Source organism: Electrona antarctica (assembly GCF_951216825.1).
Source record: "Electrona antarctica genome assembly, chromosome: 20".
Taxonomy (NCBI): domain Eukaryota; kingdom Metazoa; phylum Chordata; class Actinopteri; order Myctophiformes; family Myctophidae; genus Electrona; species Electrona antarctica.
The window spans coordinates 418224-445475 of NC_136801.1; the positions used below are offsets into that span (position 1 = coordinate 418224).

Consider the following 27252-nt stretch of genomic DNA (forward strand, 5'->3'; position numbering starts at 1 on the left):
GTCTCCACAATTAGAGAATGTAGAAGAATTGTTATTTTGATCAACGTTTGCCTGTTTCTCTACAACAAAATATTTTATGTTTTAGGTCAAATGTCATCAAACGGTGGTCCGTGGCTCAAATGGGTCTGAGAGGCTAAATGTCATCAAATGGTGGTCCGTGGCTCAAATGGGTCTGAGAGGCTAAATGTCATCAAATGGTGGTCCGTGGCTCAAATGGGTCTGAGAGGCTAAATGTCATCAAATGGTGGTCCGTGGCTCAAATGGGTCTGAGAGGCTAAATGTCATCAAATGGTGGTCCGTGGCTCAAATGGGTCTGAGAGGCTAAATGTCATCAAATGGTGGTCCGTGACTCAAATGGGTCTGAGAGGCTAAATGTCATCAAATGGTGGTCCGTGGCTCAAATGGGTCTGAGAGGCTAAATGTCATCAAATGGTGGTCCGTGGCTCAAATGGGTCTGAGAGGCTAAATGTCATCAAATGGTGGTCCGTGGCTCAAATGGGTCTGAGAGGCTAAATGTCATCAAATGGTGGTCCGTGGCTCAAATGGGTCTGAGAGGCTAAATGTCATCAAATGGTGGTCCGTGGCTCAAATGGGTCTGAGAGGATAAGGCCCTCATTTAAATGTAAATTGTGTAAAAAAAAGAAAAGTGTAAATTCTGCCCCAAATTCGAGTGTAGGTTTCGTAGTACACCGACGTCGCGTCGGCATTTATAAAGTGATCGCAAACAGCTGATCCTTCCTAATTTAGCAGTAATAAATGTGACGGCTGAAATCAATCTGGCACGCTCTATGAAATCAAGCCTCGCCCTCGTTTTTGCGACATGAACAACTGCAGTACGACCTGGAAACCATAGTTACATTGCCTTGCTGCCCGCCTCACCCCCCCCCTCTCATACACACACAGACGCACGCACGCACACGCAACTTGCAAGCCCAACTGGTGTGTTGTATAAAGAAAGAAAGAACGAACACCTGCATTAATTAAATAAAGCTGAAGGCCTACCCTGTCTGTTTTTTCTCCTCTCGCCTCGCTTACCTTGCCTCACAAAACAATACAAAATTGGCAGCCCTTGTGCATGCAAATGTCTGGTTTAAACCACAGCATGCAAGCCGCCTTTGTTTTAACCGTTTGACCGCTACCATTATTTAATCCCTCCGTCGCGTCCTGCCAGGGTTTTATCGCACGTGACACTTACTTTGAAGAGCCAAATATCCGTAATCGCATTTTACTATGAAACCATTCCGTGTGTGTTGACGAAGCTGGTGCTTGTTCTCTCGGTCGGTGGTGGAAAAAGTGGACAGCGAGTATCACAGCGCCTGCTACAGGCCGTTGAAAACGCTTGTCTGGGACAAAGCGACCCCTGCAATGTCGCTTCTGGAGATAAAGCCGTCTGAAAACAGAGCAGGCAATGTAAGTGGATGCGCGTGCATCTTCAAAATGGCCGCGGCCATTGGCTCAGAAGCATAACGAAGCTAATTTAATTGAAGTTAATACGATCATATTAAAACATGCATTAAATAATACATCGCTGTTAAAACGGCTTTTCCGGGTGTGGCACGGTACGCTATTCTACGTGTCTAAAAGTCTATGTTCCAGGCGGGCCTCGTGTTAAATGGACCCCCAAACCGTTCACACTTCACACCTATCGGCCGCGGATGCGCTGCGCTGCGCTACACACACACACACACACACACACACACACACACACACACACACACACACACACACACACACACACACACACACACACACACACACACACACACACACACACACACAGCTAATTTGCCCAGTCAATCATTTGATCCATGCTACGCGCCTGCTGTGTGTTGTTAGGTGCCGGAGCTCGGGTGTGTGCATGTGCACGCGTGCATGCACATGCACGCACGCATGCGCACGCGTGCATGCACATGCACGCACGCATGCACGTGCAAAATTCGTTTTTGCCTTTTTTTAACACAACCAACGGCCAGCCCACCCATCAGAACGCTTTGTCTGTCAAAAATTCTGGAACGAGTCGTTGCAAACCAAATCACTACATATCTGGAAACAAACAACCTCTACGAACAATTTCAATCCGGCTTCCGCACCAAACACAGCACTGAAACTTCCCTCCTCAGAGTCACTAACGATCTCCTGCTATCTGCTGACACCGGTTCACTCAACATCCTCATCCTCCTTGACCTCAGTGCCGCCTTCGATACCATTCACCACTCCATACTCATCTCACGCCTCAAAACCACCCTTGGAATCACTGACACTGCCCTCTCCTGGTTCCAATCATATCTCACTGACAGACAGCACTTTATTTCCATCAACAACTGCCAATCACTCACGTCACCTGTGTCACCCACGGCGTCCCCCAAGGTTCAGTACTTGGTCCCCTCCTCTTCATCCTGTACATGCTCCCCCTTGGTCAGATACTCCGCACTCACGGTCTCCGCTTCCACTGTTATGCCGACGACACACAACTGTATCTCCCCTCCAAAACCATCACTGCCATCACCCACTCCACCCTCACCTCCTGCCTGACTGATATCAAGACATGGATGCAAACAAACTTTCTAAAACTCAACTGCAATAAATCTGAAATCCTCATCATTGGCCCCGACTCCCTCACCCGCTCCTCTCATGACTTCTCCCTCACAATTGATGGCTCCACTGTCACCCCCTCCACCCGAGTCAGCAATCTTGGTGTCATCCTTGACCCCACCCTCTCCTTCCAGCCCCATGTCAACCAGATCACCAAAACCGCCTTTTTCCACCTCCGTAACATTGCCCGCCTTCATCCATGCTATCCCACACTGCCGCTGAGACACTCATTCATTCCTTCATTACATCCAGACTCGACTACTGCAATAGCCTCCTCTATGGTGTCACCACCAAGGTTCTCAGAAAACTACAATATGTTCAAAACTCCGCCGCCCGCCTGCTCACCAGAACCAGATCCAGGGACCACATCACACCCGTCCTCTGTGAACTCCACTGGCTCCCAGTCAAGTCCAGAATTGATTTCAAAATACTCACCATCACCTACAAAACCCTCAACAACCAGGCCCCCCTCTACCTCTGAACTCATCCACCGTCATGTCCCCTCTCGCTCCCTCAGGTCAAGCACTGCCAACCAACTGGAACCCCACAAGTCCAACAAACGCACTTGGGGAGACAGGGCCTTCGCAGTGGCCGCCCCTTCTCTTTGGAACTCACTCCCAACTCACATCAGATCTGCCCCCACCTTCGAAATGTTCAAAAGCACACTCAAAACCCACCTTTTCTAACTGGCTTTCCCTACATAAACCCCCCCCCCCCCCCACACACACACACCATTCGTTTGTCCTTTTTTGATTTTGATTTCTAGTTTTTAACCTTTTAAACTTTTTTAACTAGTTTGACACAATTCTTCTAATAAAAATGTCTGTATTAAAATGTCTGTAAAGCGACTTTGGGTACCCAGAAAAGCGCTATATAAATCGTATGTATTATTATTATTATTAGAACACAATAGAGTAGGCATATAGACGTTTTTTTTTATATATGTCTTTAAATGTTCTGATGAATTGAAAATGGAGGACCCTGAAGTAACAAGACTTTTTCGATAACATTTGCAGCAGCAGTTCACACAGGGGTCCGCCGGCTCACAACACACAACTACAGTAGGCACAGCGGCTCAACGTTATATTACATACTGTATAAAATACAGTAGTCCTATAGGCTATAAGTTATATAACAAGTTAGGGTGGCCCATCATCAGAACAGTACGCAATGTAAATACCTGCATGCGCATTTTGTTGTTGTCCTTATCCAAGTTCCTCCTCCGCCTCCTCCGATGAACTCAATAATGCTACTACTACTTAATTCTGTACTAGTCTTTTTTTTAATTTCGGGCCCACCAAAGCAAGCGTTATGATATTCGATACTGATCGACCCATGTTGTAAAGCCGGGTGTCTTTGCGAGATTTGGCAATGCAATCAGTTCTGTTCATAAGAACTCACCATGGCATGTTGTATTGAAAACAAAACGCATGCTTGCTGTCCCCAAGGCTAAACTCCAAGTAGCAGTTCATCTATTGCTCCATAAAAGTATGAAAGTTCCATATTCCATATGCAACGAACGACAACAGATGACAATTGCAAAAGTCGAGACGAGTTTTTATTTACGCATCCGACACATAGAGTATTAAAAGGAGGATCCGACACCGTCAACAGTGAGGCGTCAAGCCGGGGTTCCATAGCCACCTATTTCTTCTCACAACGGGCACACATTTCAAAATAAGAGTTTTTTTGTTTGTACTTGCGATCATTTAAGCCATGTTTTATTTTGGAATCGTACTGGAAATAGAAGTAACTATGACGAGGAAGAAGCCTAGTTGACTTGAAAATGAAACTAAAATAATAATAGAGACGTATCGTATACTGTAATGTGCATTTGGGGTGGCGGAGCGCCCTCTACAGCTACCGGAGCTGCCTCTACTGCCTCTACGGCTGAAATTAAGCACTGGTCTTTATTCATTTAATATACAACAAGATATATTAGTGAACGAAAACCTGAACCTGTGAACCATGAATTAAATAACAAATAGGCGCGCACACACGCTGCTGTTTTGCAAGGTGCATCTCCTGTCCTCTCCTGTCCTGTCACTCATGTGGTCCGTCCGTGACACCGTGACCAACTGACCATGCACGTTCGACAGTTCGACAGATGTCAACTGCCTCATGTGCCACTGGACAGTGGTGGTGGTGGTGGGCTGCAGGCTGGGTTAGCCTATACTATCTCCGATGCGTTCCCACTTGCGCTGGCACGGCACATTTGGCATTTGAGCGACGCGTCGGGTTTATTAAACGAGGAGGAGATTGCACATACTGTAACTCCAGAAAGACATCGGCCTGCTGTAGATTAGGCTACAGTAGGCTACCCATGTTGGGACTCTCCGCGCTGCAGCACTGTACTATAGTAGGCTACTCTCCAACGTCCCGTCATGGAAATATTTCAGCACAGACAGCCCAAATCCTCGCATGTATGCGCTCATCATGCAAAACACTGTTTAAATGGCTTACGCATCTAACTTGCAACATTGTTTTTAATTGCTTGTAAAGTTGGAAATCTCCTACCAAAGTCATATGACACAAAGACACATCGTTGATGTATTCCTTTACCTTTTTCTTCTTTTTTTATATGTAGCCCATACCAGTTTTATATAAACATTTTAGGAGTGAATACATATGTTTCGATGCCTGTGACAGCCTCTCAGCTGGTCAAACAATGCTGCTCCGCTGTTCTACGACAGAAAAACAGGTGAGGACAAAGCGTACGACAGCTCCCGACCAGACGTGATCTTTGTCTAGGCACAAGATCATTTTCAAGCTTTGGCGGACATGGTAAATGCCGAAAATTGCTGTAATTTCGGCGTGCACCCATATTTTGGCGTACGCACGGTTGATAAATGAGGGCCTAAATGTCATTGGTTCCGTGGCTCAAATGGGTCTGAGAGGATTTAGTATGCATTTAGTATTTAGTATGCATTTAGTATTTTGTATGAATTTAGTATTTAGTATGCATTTAGTATTTAGTATGCATTTAGTATTTGGATGCATTTAGTATTTAGTATGCATTTAGTATTTAGTATGCATTCAGTATGCATTTAGTATTTAGTATGCATTTAGTATTTAGTATGCATTTAGTATGCATTTAGTATTTAGTATGCATTTAGTATGGCATAAGATAAAGACATTAAAACAACATAACTTTCAATGTCCACTTGAGCTGGATTTGGGTAAAGTGATTATAATATGTCACATGTAGTGAGTATGAGTCTAACAACATATCTGACAGTATCTGATGATATATAATATGTCACATGTTGTTGCGTGTGGCCATGACATCACTCACACACGCACTCATTCAATCATTGTCTGTGCCTAATCCTGTCTCTCCTCCCCACTCAGACCGACACACCCGGGCTGGCACACCTGCAGCAGATTCCCCTAATTGTCCTCTGCTATAAAAGCCAGCCAGCTCAGTGTCAAGGCAGACACAGACCCAGCAACAACTGGTCAGTCCCAATACCATGTCAATACTTTTCAGTTAAACTTAATTTAGTTCAGTTTGGCCTGGAGATGGCTGGCAGTCATAGTTTTCGTTATTAGTAGTTAGTTGGTTTTAAGTTAGGGGAGGGGGGGGGAACAGCTTCGATGTCCCTATAGGGGGTTTCTCCAGGTCTCCTTTGTTCTCCTTTTGTTCTCCTGAGTTGGTAAAGTACCTGACAGTAAAATGTATTTTGTTTGTTGGTTTAATACTTCTGTAAGGGCCGGATCTACCATATGGGCACTTTGGGCACGTGCCCAGGGGCCCTTGGGAACCAGGGGCCCCTGAAAAAAAGGGGGAAAAAAGAAAAAAAACATTTTTCTTTTTTTAGCTCCACAGAAAATGTCACTGCTAATCCGAATGAAATAAATGGTGTCTAAAAAGTTATATGTCACATGTAGTGAGTATGAGTCTAACAACATATCTGACAGTATCTGATGATATATAAAGTTATAATATGTCACATGTAGTGAGCATGAGTCTAACAACATATCTGACAGTATCTGATGATATATAAAGTTATAATATGTCACATGCAGTGAGTATGAGTCTAACAACATATCTGACAGTATCTGATGATATATAAAGTTATAATATGTCACATGTAGTGAGTATGAGTCTAACAACATATCTGACAGTATCTGATGATATATAAAGTTATAATATGTCACATGTAGTGAGTATGAGTCTAACAACATATCTGACAGTATCTGATGATATATAAAGTCACCGTAACAACTTTGATGAGAAAGTGTTGTGTTTAAAAACATACAACTCTGCTGTAACCAACTATGTCCAAAATATTAACTTCTCTGGAAATGAAAAAAAAGAAAAGAATAACTTATTTTTAACACAATATACTGTCTCATGAAAGTTGGTGTTGTGACTTTAATGTCAAATACTGTTCTTATATTATCACCACTTTACCCAAATACAGTTGATTAGAATGACCGAGTCAGATGGAGAAAAACGAAGGTTAGGAGGTTTGCAGAAGTCTTTTAATCCATTTAAGCCTGACGTCGAAATTTAAATCCTGATAGTTTTCTGAATAACCTTCTATATGGTCAGTTTTGCTCAACCTTTTTCATGTCAAGAACCCCCAGAATTATCTGTATTTGGCTGCGGACCCCCATCTGAAAATATGTTGTTTTAGGGATACCACAGAAGCAATGATTTGAGTGAAAATGTTCACTCTGAAAGAATATATATATATATATATATATATATATATATATATATATATATATTTATTCAAAGATTTGCACCACATTCTAATGATTTTTCAAAAATAGCAGATCTACAAGCTCATAGCGCGGCACTGACTGCCGCGCTACGATTTATTGCAGAAAAAAGAAATACAGAGATAGGTTTGCATCCGACATACTAAAATATGTACACCCAAAACTGCTGAGTCAATCTAAGGTCTCCTTCACACCAGAAAGCCTTACTGCGATTACAACGAATCCTGATGCATTGTCGGAAAGTGCGCTTCGTTTGGCAGGTGTGAAGCCTCATTCGAATCCTAATCAAAAAAACGGGGGTTTCGCTTCGATGGAGAAGGGATATTTTACGCAGCGAGATGTTCGGTTACCGTGAATAGACGTGATCGAATGAGGAGACCGAAAATATGGTCAGATGAGCACATTAAGGAAACACATAAAAACACTGCAGTATTCTGTCTGTCTGTCTGTCTGTCTGTCTGTCTGTCTGTCTGTCTTTCTTGTCTGTAAACATGGAGGGCTGTCACTGTGTGCGGGGATCCAAGTGCTGGAGACTTTCTTCATCTTGTTTAAATATAAATACTGCAACATTAAACACATGCTTAAGCATGATCTATAAACTGTATAGCTAACATGGCATGTGTATAGTAGCATACTAATTTTATATGATGATCGGATAGCCTAATCTATAAGAGTACAGATTGTAAACTAATTAAGGATAATTTTGCGCCATCTCCATGTGCATCGGCCATGTGCCCAAAAGAACAGTCAGTTTGTGGCACACGCACAAGCACACGCGCACACGCACACGTCCATTCCCCGACGGCCGACGACTTCTCTGCCCATTCGCAGCGACTCTACCAGGGTTATTTAATCCATTAATAAAATGTGCCCAGCGATTTATAAACACGGAGCACTTTTACCGACGGACCGGATGTTATCCCGGATGTGGCTGGAGCAGCTAAATGTAGCCTAAACGCGCTTCTATCGCGACTAGCGACGGGACCGCGGTGGGCCGTCTAAGACATAATCTTTTCTTAGAATTAGATGGAATGATTTAGATCACGAGTTATTAACGTTTTAAGATTTTCGTTGTCTTCGGCTAAACAGGGGGGGAACATTTTCGATGACGTCTCACTGTTGCGCAACATCGAGGATTGCGCAACAAGCGCTCCTATAGGCTGTGGAGCGATGCGACCGGTTTTGATATCATTAATCTCCGTCGTATTTATCAATCTCCGTCTCAAGCACCAGACCGTACTAAGTACCAGGACGGAGATCTCCGTCATGGGCCCCCAACCTGTTAATAATGAGCATAACGGCTGCTCTGACAACTAGCAGCTCAGCTGTGTAGCTCTGCGCAGCCTGCCTCGGCTGCCTGCCTCCTTGTTGCACCGACTGCTTTAGTGCTTGTTGCACCGACTGCTTTAGTGCTTGTTGCACCGACTGCTTTAGTGCTTGTTGCACCGACTGATTTAGTGCTTGTTGCACTGACTGCTTTAGTGCTTGTTGCACCGACTGCTTTAGTGCTTGTTGCACCGACTGCTTTAGTGCTTGTTGCACCGACTGCTTTAGTGCTGGTTGCACCGACTGCTTTAGTGCTGGTTGCACCGACTGCTTTAGTGCTTGTTGCACCGACTGCTTTAGTGGTGGTTGCACTGACTGCTTTAGTGCTTGTTGCACCGACTGCTTTAGTGCTGGTTGCACCGACTGCTTTAGTGCTTGTTGCACCGACTGCTTTAGTGGTGGTTGCACTGACTGCTTTAGTGCTTGTTGCACCGACTGCTTTAGTGGTGGTTGCACTGACTGCTTTAGTGCTGGTTGCACCGACTGCTTTAGTGCTGGTTGCACCGACTGCTTTAGCTGTAGTGCTGCTGACTGAATGATCGGAGCAGAGTGGATTCAAAGGCGGGGCTACTTGGCCAGTGGAGGCGGGGCTACTTGGCCAGTGGAAAACAGCAACATGCATGCATGTGTCTCAGACTCTCAACCACTCTTTCAAACCTCACCGTGCATTGCGTCAATCTCACGTTAATTAAATTAACGCCGTTAAAAGGAATTTGTGTTGACGCACGATTAACGTTAATGTGAGTCATGTTAACAATGTTAACTTTGACAGCCTTAGAAAAAATAAAATAAAAACTTATTTTTAACCAAGATGGATGGACACAGTCCAAGTTGACTCACTTGACAGTCTCCAGTCCAGCAGAGAGCAGCGTCTGCTCAGCATCTCCTCCTGGGTGGTTACAGCTGAGGTCCACATGCTTCAGATGGGAGGAGGGGTTGAGGGTTACAGCTGAAGCCAGAGAAGAACAGCCTTTCTCTGTGATCGCACAGCCTGACAACCTGCAGAGAAATCCACACTTTAACAAACTGCTGTTGATGCTCCAGTACAGAGAAAACTCTATTTACCTCAGAGTCTGCAGTACAGATCCACACAGAATACAACTCTATTTACCTCAGAGTCTGCAGTATAGATCCAAACCGAATAAAACTCTATTTACCTCAGAGTCTGCAGTACAGATCCACACAGAATACAACTCTATTTACCTCAGAGTCTGCAGTACAGATCCACACAGAATAAAACTCTATTTACCTCAGAGTCTGCAGTACAGATCCACACAGAATAAAACTCTATTTACCTCAGAGTCTGCAGTACAGATCCACACAGAATAAAACTCTATTTACCTCAGAGTCTGCAGTACAGATCCACACAGAATAAAACTCTATTTACCTCAGAGTCTGCAGTACAGATCCACACAGAATACAACTCTATTTACCTCAGAGTCTGCAGTACAGATCCACACAGAATAAAACTCTATTTACCTCAGAGTCTGCAGTACAGATCCACACAGAATAAAACTCTATTTACCTCAGAGTCTGCAGTACAGATCCACACAGAATAAAACTCTATTTACCTCAGAGTCTGCAGTACAGATCCACACAATACAACTCTATTTACCTCAGAGTCTGCAGTACAGATCCACACAGAATAAAACTCTATTTACCTCAGAGTCTGCAGTACAGATCCACACAGAATAAAACTCTATTTACCTCAGAGTCTGCAGTACAGATCCACACAGAATACAACTCTATTTACCTCAGAGTCTGCAGTACAGATCCACACAGAATAAAACTCTATTTACCTCAGAGTCTGCAGTACAGATCCACACAGAATAAAACTCTATTTACCTCAGAGTCTGCAGTACAGATCCACACAGAATAAAACTCTATTTACCTCAGAGTCTGCAGTACAGATCCACACAGAATAAAACTCTATTTACCTCAGAGTCTGCAGTACAGATCCACACAGAATAAAACTCTATTTACCTCAGGGTCTCCAGGTGACAATGTGGACTCTTCACTCCGGCACATAGAAGCTCAATTCCGGAGTCCTGCAGGTTGTTCAAAGTCAGGTCTAATTCTCTCAAATGGGAAGGATTGGAGGCGAGAGCCGAGGCCAGAACTTCACAGCTTCTCTCCGACAACCAGCAGTTCTTCAGACTAAATGAAGAATACAACCAGATGAGAGAGAGAGAGAGAGAGATTTTAAGACAAATAAAATACATATTCCTGCCATAGAATTTCCGTTAGCTCATGCAGCATACGTTTTCCACATAAAACCGTCCCTCCCACTGGGTTTTTAGATATTGATCCACAGTTCATGTTTAGAACGTTTTGTGCACTTTGATCAAACTGTCGGGGGCTGACCAGCCTGCGCGGGGGCTTACTGACGTCTAGTTACGCCCCTGATACTCAACACCAATTAAGAATTAACATTAATATAAATATCATTCAAAACTAGGGGATGACACTCTGACAGAACACATTCAACCACTCATAGTGTCATCAGAGATGTTTAGTGTTTTAAATGTAGTATCTCAGCATAAAGACTACAGTCTGTTTTCATTGTAGAATAACTAATGAGGACACTGGTCACACACACACACACACACACACACACACACACACACACACACACACACACACACACACACACACACACACACACACACACACACACACACACACACACACACAATCTTATCAATATTAAGGTCAGTTTGAGTTACCATGATATCTAACCTTATCCACACTGCAAATAAAGTACCACCTCCATAATAAATGCATTATAATCACTTAATATAACAGAACGTAACCAAATCAAAATAAAAATGTTAATTGAATCTGACCTGAGAATCTCCAGACAACAGTTTGGGCTCTTCAGTGCAGCACAGATGAGATCCACTCCGGAATCCTTCAAGACGTTTCCACTCAAGTCCAGTTCTCTCAAATGGGACGGATTGGAGCTGAGAGCTGAAGCCACCACTTCAATGTGTTCCTTCTTGAGGTCACAGCCAGCAAGTCTGTAATTACAGATTAAATGTAAAATCAGAGATGATCAAAACAGAACAGACCACGTTCACTGTCAAGGAGGTTCTCTGTGGTGCTGTCTGAAATGTGTGTGTTTGGATACTTTTCTGGCTAAGCAAATAAGAGGCATATTGAATTTAAATGTTCTCATAACTTTCCACTGTTTTCATTTGATTGGAATACAAACATTAAATAATGAAAATAACAACTTGCTGATGTTTCTCCAATCTACACATCTGACAGTGAAGTGAAGAAATGTTCTGTCAGATGAACAGCCTGTACGACCGCATGACATTTGTTGAATATTTTGGTTTGCTTAACAAAGTCCTCTGTGAACGCTAAGCAGACCTAACGCAAAATGCAACAACGTAAACATTTGGTCCTTGATCCAGACCTTGTAAGCAAACGTTAGGTGTGAAAGGCACCTAAAAGATCTTCTATCTAGTTCTTCAGACATTAGCAGGATGTCAGTAAGAACAGAGAACAGAGAAGTGGAAGACAGATGGAAAGCATGGAACTTACATTTAAATGTATTAAGTAACGTGTAAACGTAATGACCAAGCTCATTGTTTAAAAGACCATCCTCTGTACACCCCTTCACTAATGGTACGGTCCATTTCTCATTTGGTATAGTCTGTTTTCATTGTAGAATAACTAATGAGGACACTGGTAAATCACACACACACACACACACACACACACACACACACACACACACACACACACACACACACACACACACACACACACACACACACACACACACACACACACACACACACACACACACACACAAATATGAAGTGAGTCTCACTGAACTGAATTGATGTAGTTTTAACTGAAATAATGTTATCATTTGTCACAATGACAATGTGTACATGTGTTAATTTTTATTTTGAATGAATGAATGAAGTATATGAGTGAAAGCTGCTCTAACATGATTATATTCTTATGACTACTAACCTGAACCTCTTGCAGTTCCTCACAGCTGGGACCAGTCTCTGTCGCCCCCCCTGTGATGTGTTGCATTTCTGCAGGTCCAACTCCTCCAGAACCTCCTCTGACATCTGCAGCATGGAGGCCAGAGCTGAACACTGGGGCTCAGAGAGTTTCTTTCCTGACTCCAGGTACTGTTGGATCCCCTGACTTACTGAGGGTTCGTTCATCTCCATCAGACAGTGGAATATGTTGATAGATCTGTCAGGAGAGGCACTGCAGGGATCCATCTTCTTCAGGTTGCTGATGGCTCTCTGGATCTCCTCTGAACTGTTCTGACCCAGCAGACCTCCTAACAGACTCTGGTTGGACTGCAGTGAGAGACCATGAAGGAAACGGATAAAGAGGTCCAGGCGACCACTCTCACTCTGCAGGGTTTTCTTCATAGCAGCCTCCAGGAAGTCAGACAGGGAACTGTCACTGTTGTAACTATCATCTTCCAGGAATGTCTTCAGGACCTCCGTGTTCTTCTGAGTGAAACAGTGGGACAGGTAGACTGCAGCCAGAAACTCCTGGATGCTCAGATGAACGAAGCAGTAGACCGTTTTGTGGAAGTACAAACCGTCTTCTCTGAAGAAGGTTGTGCAAAAGCCCAAGTTCTTCAAGTCCTTGATTACATCAAGACCACACGCTTTCAGGTCCTCCTCATAGAAAATGATGTTGCGTTTTTTCAGTTGGTGAAACGCCAGCTTGCCCAGCTTCAGAAGAACTTCTCCTGCATCCTTTATGAGCTTCTCTCTGTCTGCCTCGCCTAGTGCAGGATTCTGCCGCTGTATCTCACCCATCAGGAAGTGGCAGAACAGCTCAACCAGGGTTTTGGGCAGCCTGAATGTCGTCCCCATGTTCTTCACCATGTTCTTCACAACGGTAGCAAGGATCCAACAGAAGACTGGGCTTTCACACATGGTGAGGAGCATCTTTGATTCTTTGATCTGTGAGAAGATTGAGCTGGCCTGGTTCTCATCACTGAACGTCTTCTGGAAGAACTCCGTCTTCTGGTCATCTGTGATGAACCCTCGTACTTCTGTCATCCTTTTTACAAACTCCTTAGGGATCTGATTGGCTGCTACAGGTCGCGAGGTTATCCAGATGCGCGCAGAGGGGAGGAGCTCTCCCTTGATTAGGTTTACAAGGAGATCTTCCACTGGGTAAGAGTCGTTGACATTCATGAGGCCTGTGCTGAAATCAAACTTGAAATCAAAATTATTTTCATCATAACCATCCATAACAAACATAACTTTGAAGGGGAGGTCGTTGTAGTCTCTTGCAGTCTGCAATTCAGTGAAGATAAGATTAAGAATGTCTTCCTCAATAAATCTGGTTTCCGCGATGCAGCAGTGAATTAGCTGTGCCAAAGTAAACTTTTTTCCCTTGAGCAGATTTAACTGGCGGAACTTGAGCGGGAACACGAGGTGTGGGTCTTGGGGGAAACCCTTCTTGGCCCAGTCAGACACAAATTTGTGTACGAGGAACGTTTTGCCAATCCCTGCCCAGCCAACGGTCAGCACTGTTCTTATGATCAGTCCAGAAAGGTCTTTGAACATCTGACCCAGTTGGATTTCTGTTCCCTGTCCTGCCTTCTTCATCTCCATCTGTCTGACCTCATGATGGCTGTGGATGTCTGTTCTTTCGATGTCTACATTGTAGAGCTGGGTGAAGACGTTTTTAAACACGACCTCAGACTGTGTGCCCAGTTTTACACTCCGATATGAACTGTTCATGTTGCGTTGAAGCTCCTCTTCATAGTCAGTGATGTGACGATATCCTGGTGTTCTCTCCAACAGACCTGTAGCGAACAAAGCATTTACATGTTACACGCGTGGACACACACACACACACACACACACACACACACACACACACACACACACACACACACACACACACACACACACACACACACACACACACACACACACACACACCTTACCTCTCAGTTTGGCGGCTCTTTGTCTTTCCTTCTCTGCTTCTGTCAAAGCTGAGATGAGAGACAGTGATTGGTCAGTGAGATGAGAGACAGTGATTGGTCAGTGAGATGAGAGACAGTGATTGGTCAGTGAGATGAGAGACAGTGATTGGTCAGTGAGATGTGAGACAGTGATTGGTCAGTGAGATGCGAGACAGTGATTGGTCAGTGAGATGAGAGACAGTGATTGGTCAGTGAGATGCGAGACAGTGATTGGTCAGTGAGATGAGAGACAGTGATTGGTCAGTGAGATGAGAGACAGTGATTGGTCAGTGAGATGAGAGACAGTGATTGGTCAGTGAGATGAGAGACAGTGATTGGTCAGTGAGATGAGAGACAGTGATTGGTCAGTGAGATGCGAGACAGTGATTGGTCAGTGAGATGCGAGACAGTGATTGTTCAGTGAGATGAGACAGTGATTGGTCAGTGAGATGAGAGACAGTGATTGGTCAGTGAGATGAGACAGTGATTGGTCAGTGAGATGAGAGACAGTGATTGGTCAGTGAGATGAGAGACAGTGATTGGTCAGTGAGATGAGAGACAGTGATTGGTCAGTGAGATGAGAGACAGTGATTGGTCAGTGAGATGTGAGACAGTGATTGGTCAGTGAGATGCGAGACAGTGATTGGTCAGTGAGATGTGAGACGGTGATATTGATATAGATGTATTATCATTATAGTTACACTGTAAATGGATTGATTCATCTTATTATAAACTATTACAAATACACCACTTAACAAATCATGTAATGCTCCAATACCTTATTGCTTTCACACAGAGTACCAGTACTTAATTTTGAGTACTCGCCGATACCAAGTACCAAATAGTTTTTGTTGAGTAACCACTTATTTTACCTCATTTTACACCAATTCCATTTCATTACAACACCTTTTAATTTAAATACTAGGTGTCTTGTTCCATTATAAATCACCTAAATACTAGGTGTCTTGTTCCACTATAAATAACTTAAATACTAGGTGTCTTGTTCCATTATAAATCACTTAAATACTAGGTGTCTTGTTCCATTATAAATCACTTAAATACTAGGTGTCTTGTTCCACTATAAATCACTTAAATACTAGGTGTCTTGTTCCACTATAAATCACTTAAATACTAGGTGTCTTGTTCCACTATAAATCACTTAAATACTAGGTGTCTTGTTCCACTATAAATCACTTAAATACTAGGTGTCTTGTTCCATTATAAATCACTTAAATACTAGGTGTCTTGTTCCACTATAAATCACCTAAATACTAGTTGTCTTGTTCCATTATAAATCACTTAAATACTAGGTGTCTTGTTCCACTATAAATCACTTAAATACTAGGTGTCTTGTTCCACTATAAATCACTTAAATACTAGGTGTCTTGTTCCACTATAAATCACTTAAATACTAGGTGTCTTGTTAAGTTGTTCCACTATAAATACTTACAAGATTTCTTGAGTAAAACTCCAAGTGCTACTATCACCATGATGACAGTAACAATAATCCCATTTCTTAATCCTCTGCCTGGTGGTTCTTTAGGAGCTGAAAGACACAAATATAAAAACAGAACAAGAAAAGAAAATTACTTCACCTTTTTGATTCCTCTGCGACCACTTCCTGGTAAAACAGGAAGTGAACAGATCCACTTCCGGGTTGCACCACCCCCCAGCACCAAATGAATGAGTGGCCCCCAGTGCCCCCCCAGCACCAAATGACCGGAACAACTTATATACACCACGGGACTCAGAACCAGAGCAGAACTCCCACCACGGGACTCAGGCAATCAATTACTACCTTTACAACAACCGCTATATTAACACTTTGATTGCTACAAGATCTCGACAGGCCTATTTGGATGTTGCTACCGTTTAACATTGCACAAAGGCCTCGGGGGCCCACAGCAAAATGTTCTCTTATAGCGAGAATCACACACATACATCAAAAGAAAGCTGAACTTGTCCACTTCAATTTAAAAAATACATTTTGATTTTACCATGTTCCATTCTGGAGATATTGACCTTTTTGCAACACCTGCATTTGCCTGGAAGTGGTTATCTTGAACAGCGAGCAGAGTTATGGATGGTTTAAAGTCAGAGACATTGACAGGCAGATATAAAATTGAACCCAATAAATATCCTATACATCCTATACACCGAATGAAAGCCCTGAATGTGTACTTTTACGAGGAAAAGAGTAAACATTGATCCCATGTACAGTTAGACAGTAATTGGTTATTGAATGCAGCTTGTGCCCACCAGATAACTTCAGAGAAGACATGGACGTGAACTCCTCAATATTCACAAAATAAGGCCTATAGCGACATATAAATACTATATACCGTATGAAACAGAAGACTCTCTGCTTTCATAAGAAAAAAACTTCTACTGTAGTAATAATAAAAATCACACCCATGTGAAGTGAGTGGTGCAACTGTTCTCTACAGTTGCGCGGTGCAACTGTAGAGAACAGTTGCACCGCTCACTTCACAGGGGTGTGATTTTTATTATTACAGTAGAAGTTTACAGACCAAACTGTAAATAAAAGGTTTACATGACTTTCTGTCTCAGTCCGTATATAGCGAGCTGTAGTGAATAAGTACAGAACAGTTGCAACGCTCACTTCACAGGGGTGTGATTTTTATTATTACAGTAGAAGTTTACAGACCAAACTGTAAATAAAAGGTTTACATGACTTTCTGCCTCAGTCCGTATATAGCGAGCTGTATTGAACAGAATATGGGACAGAGTTGCACCACTCACTTCACATGGGTGTGATTTTTATTATTACTACAGTAGAAGTTTTTGAGTGGTGTAAACCACTCCTACAACTGGCTTTTGTGTGCAGAAAAAAATGAGCATGGTTGCTATGTTCAAAATAATTTCTGACGTAATTAAATCACACCCGGGTGAACTGGATGACCGTAGCAACCATGCTCATTTTCTCTGCACAAAAAAAGCCAGTTGTGAAATCACATCCAGGTGTGATTTCATTACGTCAGATCAGAGCTGATCAGGCTATATAATACCTTACCTTATATAATACCTCACATCGGACAAAAACTCCAGCTGAATCAACTTCATGGTCACAAATCATCACATCAGAAGACGAGTCTACCTAGCCAAAGATCTTTAACGTCAGACATTACGTCAGACCACAGCTGATCATGCTATATAAAACCTTACACCACTCAGTTCACACGGGTGTGATTTTTTTCTTATGAAAGCAGAGTCTTCTGTTTCATACGGTATATAGTATTTATATGTCGCTATAGGCCTTATTTTGTGAATATTGAGTTCGGGTCCATGTCTTCTCTGCAGTTATATCTGGTGGGCGCAATGTGCAATGTAACCAATTTATGACAAACTGTACATGGGATCAATGTTTACTCTTTTCCTCGTAAAAGTACACATTCAGGGCTTTCATTCGGTGTATAGGATGTATAGCATATTTATTGTGTTTATTGTTATATCTGCCTGTCAATGTCTGACTATAAACCTTCATAACTCTGCTTTATTTAGATGATGATGATGATTGCCTCATTGTCTTGATCGCAAAACATTGGGGGGGGGGGGGGGGGGGGGGGGTTCATGGGCACATTGGGCAGCAAAAGTCTTGATCCGTACGGCTATAAAAAGTCCCATTCCACCGTTCGGTTCAGAACTATAGTATAACGGTGAGACGCGTTGTCATCATCAGCTGATTTTGTTTTTCAAGCTAGTGAAGTATATTTACTAACAAGAGAACATGCCTGGGCATGCAGGTTGGGGGCGATGGAGGAGGAAAAAAAGATTCACCCGGCTGTGATGTCGACGACAACGGATCACAACACCACGGTTTAGGACGCGGAAAAGTTCGTTATACATTACACCCGGGTCGATTACGTCCCCGATGCGTTCATTGCGGTCTTATCACTACAATTATAATGAATAAAAAAGCGTTACAAACACACGTCCGAGCGATCTCCGATTATGACGGTTCTGCATGGCGATACGTGATCCACCAACGGCACACTGTCTGACGTCTGTGTCTGTTGTCGTGGCGGCCCCTCGATACTGTGGTTAGGTTAGTTCGTAGTATTGTAGGCTCGGGGATCGTTTGGTCGCTACAGTATGAAGAAGGAAACATGCATCTGTCCATGTGTGTTGCAGACGTTATGCAATGCAATGCCGATCGGATCCGGTGCATATGTGTTTAGGCAGCGATCCGTTCGTTTTTTTCCGAGAGACAGAGCCAGGACAGAGCCCCCATCTCGCAAGGCCCTCCTCCTGCAGGAGAAACAGGAGGGGAGGGGGGAATCGAGTACTATAGTGTTGTGTGAAAGCCAATAGGTGGAGGAAAGCCTGGTGAGGCGAGGTTAGGTGAAATTTGATTCTTTTCACACACCGACTGGATCATTCCATGGGCGCGTCCATTTTACACTGGCTTAGTGGCTTCTACACGTAAAGCGGCCCGCCCTCCTGTTTTCAGGAGGGGAGGGTTTTTTTTTTTTTTTTTTTTCCTGATCACGTGAGCGGGACTAAGCCGCAATGATAGGGGGATGGTTCTTCATTGTCCGGGTGGGTAAAAAGATGAATGAAAGTATGCTATAAAAAAGTGATTAAAACGTATGGATATGTGGTTCGCACCCGACGTTTGATTAATTGATAACGTATTGATACGCGATTCGCGTCGGCTGTGTTAATGGCAAGTATTTCCTACAGCTTTGAGTCCAAAAATCAGAACACACACACACACACACACACACACACACACACACACACACACACACACACACACACACACACACACACACACACACAGAGTAAACTACACACCTTTGTAAAGCACGTTGTGATGAGAACTCTGCTCCTCACTGAACAGGTTCTTTATTTGACAGGATATTTTTTTAACTTTTCGCCATCTCTCATCGTTGTAGATGGTCGTCACCCAGGAGTCGGGTCCGCTCCATTCGCCTGCATCGAACTTCCAGCGATAGCCGACCGGACCAGACTCTGTGACGTCGTCACAGTGACAGTGCAGCGTGCAGTTGCTGGAGTTGGAGTCACACGGTTTGAAGGCCAGGATTGGCTTCGGGACTTTCTCTGTGGAGGACACAGAATGAATTACTGCACCACACACACCTATCATCTATCTCAAGTAGGTAGTAAGTATGTGTCTCCTGTCACAGGCCTAATGTTGTATATATTATACCACAGGTCGTTTCGAGGAAGCAATCTGATTGGTTGAAACAGCCTTCTAGCCGTGGTTCAAACGAGCACCACTCCACACCTAATCAAAACAAAGAATTCAGCTGCTCGGTTCTCCCAGAGCGCAGCAAAGTCGGTGGCTAAGCTAGCTAGTTTCTTGGGATCTGGAGTGTCAGTTTAGTATTCACTTGATCATTGTCTGCAAACCGTCATGTCGGTTTATTGCCATTGTTTATGTAGTGTAAAGTGTCCTGTAAGTCCATATGGGCGGGGCTTCTTCGGAAGCATGACATTTAAATAAAGAATCAATCAATCAAAAAATCTAAATATATCATGAACACACTTGTACAGGGCTAGTCGACTATTCAACTAGTCAACTAGTCGACTAGTAAATCCACTAGTTGATCATGCTGGTACTAGTTGACTAGTTCATAAGAAGAAAGACTTCTTCTTCGAAAACTGTCAGGATTTAAGAAGACATTTTGTAGAATCGTCCTCAGGTCTAAATGGGTTAAATAAAATGTATCGATAATATAAAATAAAATAAAACATCATTAAAGGACAGCCAATAAATGACGAGTTAGACTTACTCATCTCTTTAAGCAGGTAAGTCTTGTTGTGAGTCATACTTACTCATCTCTTTAAGCAGGTAAGTCTTGTTGTGAGTCATACTTACTCATCTCTTTAAGCAGGTAAGTCTTGTTGTGAGTCATACTTACTCATCTCTTTAAGCAGGTAAGTCTTGTTGTGAGTCATACTTACTCATCTCTTTAAGCAGGTAAGTCTTGTTGTTAAGTCTGTGGTTGATCTCCACAGTATACCGCCCGATGTCTTCTACGGTCATGTTGTGGATGATCAGCCGAGCGGTGTGTGTGTCCAGTGTGGATCGGTCTTTAAACGTCCCGTAGTAATCCAGTTCCAGACGTTCCTTATCCCATTCCGCTACCTTGCTGGCTGTAAAAGACCACAGAGCAGTGTTGTTTTCATCCACTGATACTATGACACAAAATAAATGTCCGTCGACTACCCTTTTCCACTGGCGAAAACGGAATTAAAAACTAAATGAAAACTAAGCTATGACGACTAAATCTAAGACAAAATATACTGACAATTTTAGGAAGGGACTATAGTGGACAAGAGATCTAGTATAAGTCATTTTACAATTAGTTGCATGCTGAAAATAGCTGATCTACAAGATCACAACGCGGCGCGTTGCGATGCGTTGTGAGCTTCTAGATCAGCTATTTGCAGCAAGTGAGAAAAAACTGTCATTACATCATCAAGGCCCGTCAAAATACATTACATCATCAAGGCCCGCCAAAATACATTACATCATCAAGGCCCGCCAAAATACATTTTGTTCGACTAAATCAACTGTAGATTTAGTCGACAAAAATCGTATGATATTTAGTCGACTAAAACTAGACTAAAGACTAAAACATTCCAGGTGACTAAAACTAAATGAAAAACTATTCAAGAGACTATGACTAAAACTAAAATCTAAATTTGCTGCTAAAACAACCCTGCCACAGACCAACAGAAGGTTACGGATACTAAAACAACCCTGCCACAGACCAACAGAAGGTTACGGATACTAAAAAAACCCTGCCACAGACCAACAGAAGGTTACGGATACCAAAACAACCCTGCCACAGACCAACAGAAGGTTACGGATACTAAAACAACCCTGCCACAGACCAACAGAAGGTTACGGATACTAAAACAACCCTGCCACAGACCAACAGAAGGTTACGGATACCAAAACAACCCTGCCACAGACCAACAGAAGGTTACGGATACTAAAACAACCCTGCCACAGACCAACAGAAGATTACGGATACTAAAACAACCCTGCCACAGACCAACAGAAGATTACGGATACTAAAACAACCCTGCCACAGACCAACCGAAGGTTACGGATACTAAAACAACCCTGCCACAGACCAACAGAAGGTTACGGATACCAAAACAACCCTGCCACAGACCAACAGAAGGTTACGGATACTAAAACAACCCTGCCACAGACCAACCGAAGGTTACGGATACTAAAACAACCCTGCCACAGACCAACAGAAGGTTACGGATACTAAAACAACCCTGCCACAGACCAACAGAAGGTTACGGATACCAAAACAACCCTGCCACAGACCAACAGAAGGTTACGGATACTAAAACAACCCTGCCACAGACCAACAGAAGATTACGGATACTAAAACAACCCTGCCACAGACCAACAGAAGGTTACGGATACTAAAACAACCCTGCCACAGACCAACAGAAGATTACGGATACTAAAACAACCCTGCCACAGACCAACAGAAGGTTACGGATACTAAAACAACCCTGCCACAGACCAACAGAAGGTTACGGATACTAAAACAACCCTGCCGCAGACCAACAGAAGGTTACGGATACTTGCCTCCAGCAGTGTTGTTATTGACAGCACATTTTGACTTTAGGTTTAGTCATAATAGTCTCTTGAATAGTTTATTTAGTTTTAGTCACATTTTAGTCACCTGGAATGTTGTAGTGTTAGGCCCTTTCCCAATTCCCCCCTTCTCCATCGCCCTTAGCCCTTCCCCTTGCTGATGCACGTTCACGTGAGGAGGAAGGGTTATCTCAATTCTCTTTGGAGCGAGGGGTAGGGCCAAGGGGTAGGGTTAGGATCCCCTTCAAACCAAGGGACTTAGCGACCAGACTTAAAACGGAGGGCCTTTTCAGTCCTTTATTATGGAACTTATGGAAGAATATGATATTAACCAATATTATTTGAATGTTTTAACAATCTGCATCGCCAAAAATATCGCAATCTCTAGCAAAGGTTAACGTTACCTCACTTGAACTAACGATATGCTACGGCGTTGCATTCATACAACGTTACGGTAACGTTACCCATTAATTTCGCATCGGCGCTTTATTATTTTTTATTTACCGCCGGTGCCCCGGTGGAACAACTCGGATGCAAACTACTAGCTTAACTAGCAGGCATCAGTCCGACCCCCAGACCACGATATGTCAACATTCTGCCGTTTTGGAGCTCTTAAAAGCAGTGAAATAGCCTACTGTACCTACATAACGCTGCCGCTGCATAACGTTGGCTACTCGCTGCAGTGATAGCTGGTATGGTTTTATCATGACCAATGTTATGCTAATCCCCACAAGTTGCAAAAGTTACATAACTAATTAGCAATGGTGTTGTTTTTCCCCCAGGCAAACCAGCTATGGAACAGACTGCAAGCTGCTGTACAGCCTGTACATTGGATGGAGATGGATCACGATTGTCCTAAATGTTGTTGAATTTTAAACATTATCATTCATATTATTATTAGCATTAAGCATACCACGACTTCCATGATAGAAAATGACTCTGTTCTTAATGATATTAAAAAGCATACCACGACTTCCATGATAGAAAATGACTCTGTTCTTAATGATATTAAAAACAATGAACACAGTGACCACAGCCCCTTCTTTCTATACTGTAAATAGTTTTTCCTTTTTCTAACCCTGTAGGCTATATGATATATAACTGTACCCATTCTATACAAACTGTTAATACAATAATCAATGTATCAGGTACAACTGTTGAGCAGTGTGTCAGAATGAGCTATATCTAGCTGGATTACATTCTGGTGGGCTACCAAGATGAGACAAAATTACAATATATTTATTTCATCATAACCACAGCCATAAATATTTACGTTACATCTCTTCTCCCAAAATAGCCGATCTACAGCTTATAGCAGTGGTTTCCAAAGTGGGTTATGGGGACCCCCAGGGGTCCTTGAGAGACTTCCAGGGGGTCCCCAGCTAAATGATAGTTTGGAACCAAATGGACCCATAAGGGTCCATTTGTACACTCTCAGAGTTAATTAACATTGATTTTACAATATAAATTGGGGATCCCAGAGACAGAAAAGCCATCAAATGGGGGTCCATGGACTAATGCATGTCACACTGGTGGTCCGTGACACTGCTAGATTCGTAAAAGTATATGGGGTGCCTGGCATATCTCTTCAAATGGGGGTCTGCGGGCTAATTCGTGTCAATTTGGGGGTCCTTGACATGAAAAGGTTTGGGGACCACTGGCCTGTAGTGAGCTTGCAGATCAGCTATTTTCTGAGAACAGGTTGTATATCAATATATCAATATCTACAAGGGACGTTCAATATTTAGGGACGTTCCAATTCCTAGGGTGATGATTTATCCCCCTACCCCTTGACACTCATTATGAAGGGACAAGGGGAAGGGGCAAGGGCTGAGGGGTAGGGTTAAAAAAGGAATTGGGAAAGGGCCTTAGTCTATAGTTTTAGTCGACTAAATATACAGTTGATTTAGTCGACCAAGACTAATATCACACAACACTGTCGCGGTATATTAGTCTGGGCTGGCTCCACTTGGATTTCATTTCCCGGGGGGCGGGTTCAAACATTGTATCTTTGACGCAATTGGTCAGAGCTACTGTCAGTCAAAGGTCTCAAGCATTGAACGTCACTGTACCAAAGCCCGCCCATATTGCATACCGTGTCCCGATTGGTCCGACCTGTTCTCGGTTGTAGGAAAGAGGCGTGCTACTGAGCCTCGCCAGACCGTAATCCGCTGGTAGGCAATTTTTTTTTGCCAACGGCTGATTCGGTCTGGTTTATTAACCAGGCTAGTCGTAATGGCTGATTGTATACACTCGCTGAAAATAGCCGATCTGCGACGCGTTGTGAGCTTGTAGATCTGCTATTTTCAGCATGCAACCAAGTGTAAAATGACTTATACTGGATCTCTTGTCCACTAGTCCCTTCCTTTTTGTCTAGAAATTGTCAGTATATTTAGTCTTAGTTTTAGTCATCGTAGCTTAGTTTTCATTCAGTTTCCATGTAGTTTTTGTCAGGGAAAAAAGGTAGAGAGAGGAGAGAGAGAGAGAGAGAGAGAGAGAGAGAGAGAGAGGTGACGGTCCCTCGTTAGGGCGAGAGGGGAATTATTTCCACATAAAATGCTACAGAGGACACTTTTCTCTCCGACGGTCAAAGCGGCGAGGGGCTAAAGCCCCCTTTCATAAGCAACACATTGATGAACAACAGAACAAGCTGATGGTTTCAGGAGTAGAGACAGGAGAGCAGGTAGCTGTCTTTCACTCCTTTTTTGGGGTGACCCACCCCGATCCGCCCGCCGCACGATAATTACGCTAAAAACCTTGTCCCGCCCGCCCGCCCGTGGGCAACGGGCCGTCCCACGCATCACTTCTGGGTACACAAAGTTACATCTTCACCTGCTATAACCCACAGCAACCGCCCAAGACAGACCGTTGCTGCCCTCTGCAGGCCTGGGCTGCACTGGCAGTTAGCTGGAGCGTAACCAACTTCAATATATCACAAATACCTACAATTAATGCAACGCATGTTCTGCCTTCCTTAACCCATGTTAGCAGATCTACAAGCTCGTAGCGCGGCACCGAGTGCCGCGCTACGAGCTTGTAGGTCTGCTATTTTTGAATAATCATGAAAATGTGGCGCAGATCTTTGAATATACCTGTATATTCTTTCAGAGCAAACGTTTTTAACTCAAATCTTTGCTTCTGTGAGGTCCCAATATTTTCAGATGGGGGTCGGCGGCCAATTACATATATTTTTGGGAGTCCTTGACATGAAATTGTTTGAGAATGACTGACATAGAAACATAGATTTTTCAGAAAACATGCGGCCCCCGAAAACATGCGGAAAAAATGCGGCCCCCACCTTCACTTAATGTGGCCCTCGGGTTAATATCAGAATAATGATATATTATTGATTTGCAAACATGATGCGTCTAAATTAGTAGCTTAATGAGTACTGTATTTAGTTTATAGAGTTAACATAACTACAATTAAAAGGCATTTGAAAGGCATTTCAAATTAAATAAAAATGCTAATTTTCACGATTCCAGTTGAAAAATGCCAAAAAATAACTCAGGATTTCAATTCAAATAATAGCAAAAATAGCTGATCTACAAGCTCAAAACGCATCGCAGGTTGTAGATCCGGCTATTTTTGCTACAACAGTAATATGCACTGTGGCCCTCTGGAGTGAGTGTGGAACTGTATAGTGGCCCTCTGGAGTGAGTGTGGAACTATAGTGGCCCTCTGGAGTGAGTGTGGAACTGTATAGTGGCCCTCTGGAGTGAGTGTGGAACTATAGTGGCCCTCTGGAGTGAGTGTGGAACTATAGTGGCCCTCTGGAGTGAGTCTGGAACTATAGTGGCCCTCTGGAGTGAGTGTGGAACTGTATAGTGGCCCTCTGGAGTGAGTGTGGAACTATAGTGGCCCTCTGGAGTGAGTGTGGAACTATAGTGGCCCTCTGGAGTGAGTGTGGAACTATAGTGGCCCTCTGGAGTGAGTGTGGAACTATAGTGGCCCTCTGGAGTGAGTGTGGAACTATAGTGGCCCTCTGGAGTGAGTGTGGAACTATAGTGGCCCTCTGGAGTGAGTGTGGAACTATAGTGGCCCCTCTGGAGTGAGTGTGGAACTATAGTGGCCCTCTGGAGTGAGTGTGGAACTATAGTGGCCCTCTGGAGTAAGTGTGGAACTATAGTGAACCTCTGGAGTGAGTGTGGAACTATAGTGACCCTCTGGAGTGAGTGTGGAACTATAGTGGCCCTCTGGAGTGAGTGTGGAACTATAGTGGCCCTCTGGAGTGAGTGTGGAACTATAGTGGCCCTCTGGAGTGAGTGTGGAACTATAGTGGCCCTCTGGAGTGAGTGTGGAACTATAGTGGCCCTCTGGAGTGAGTGTGGAACTATAGTGGCCCTCTGGAGTGAGTGTGGAACTATAGTGACCCTCTGGAGTGAGTGTGAAACTATAGTGACCCTCTGGGGTGAGTGTGAAACTATAGTGACCCTCTGGAGTGAGTGTGGAACTATAGTGGCCCTCTGGAGTGAGTGTGGAACTATAGTGGCCCCTCTAGAGTGAGTGTGGAACTATAGTGGCCCTCTGGAGTGAGTGTGGAACTATAGTGACCCTCTGGAGTGAGTGTGGAACTATAGTGGCCCTCTGGAGTGAGTGTGGAACTATAGTGGCCCTCTGGAGTGAGTGTGGAACTATAGTGGCCCTCTGGGGTGAGTGTGGAACTATAGTGGCCCTCTCCATCGTCAAAGTTGCCCAGCCCTGGGTTACGGCATGTTTTTGTTTGCAACGGTTGGATTTCATGTCCAACGTAATTCTGTTGTCCTACGATGGCTTTACTTGAATTGTATTCAAGTTGAAGCTTATTTTGTTCAACTGTTTGTTTAAAGGCTATTGTATTTTGTGTTATTTTGTAGTTTTCACGCTGCTTCACCAACTATAAAAAGCCTCGGTTTGAAACTCTTTTTCTTTTTTTTTAATAATTTTTATCCCACAATTTTGTAACCCATTTTTCACCCGTGTGTCAATTATCTAATGTGATCCTGGGCTCTACACACCCTCCGCCAACCTAGTC

The 27252-nt window shown here is 43.5% G+C and overlaps 1 protein-coding gene across 1 annotated transcript in view; it reads right to left on the bottom strand.

Moving 5' to 3' along the window:
* Positions 1–27252, bottom strand: part of LOC306912810 (uncharacterized protein) — a gene marked incomplete at its 5' end in the record, with an annotated part of 51206 nt that overhangs the window by 6867 nt on the left and 17087 nt on the right. Inside the window, 8 exons of the mRNA XM_079489266.1 lie at positions 9490–9648; positions 10633–10806; positions 11496–11669; positions 12640–14458; positions 14603–14650; positions 16071–16166; positions 19439–19705; positions 20573–20764. Coding sequence (XP_079345392.1) covers positions 9490–9648; positions 10633–10806; positions 11496–11669; positions 12640–14458; positions 14603–14650; positions 16071–16166; positions 19439–19705; positions 20573–20764 — 2929 coding nt within the window. The remainder of the gene's footprint in view (positions 1–9489; positions 9649–10632; positions 10807–11495; positions 11670–12639; positions 14459–14602; positions 14651–16070; positions 16167–19438; positions 19706–20572; positions 20765–27252) is intronic.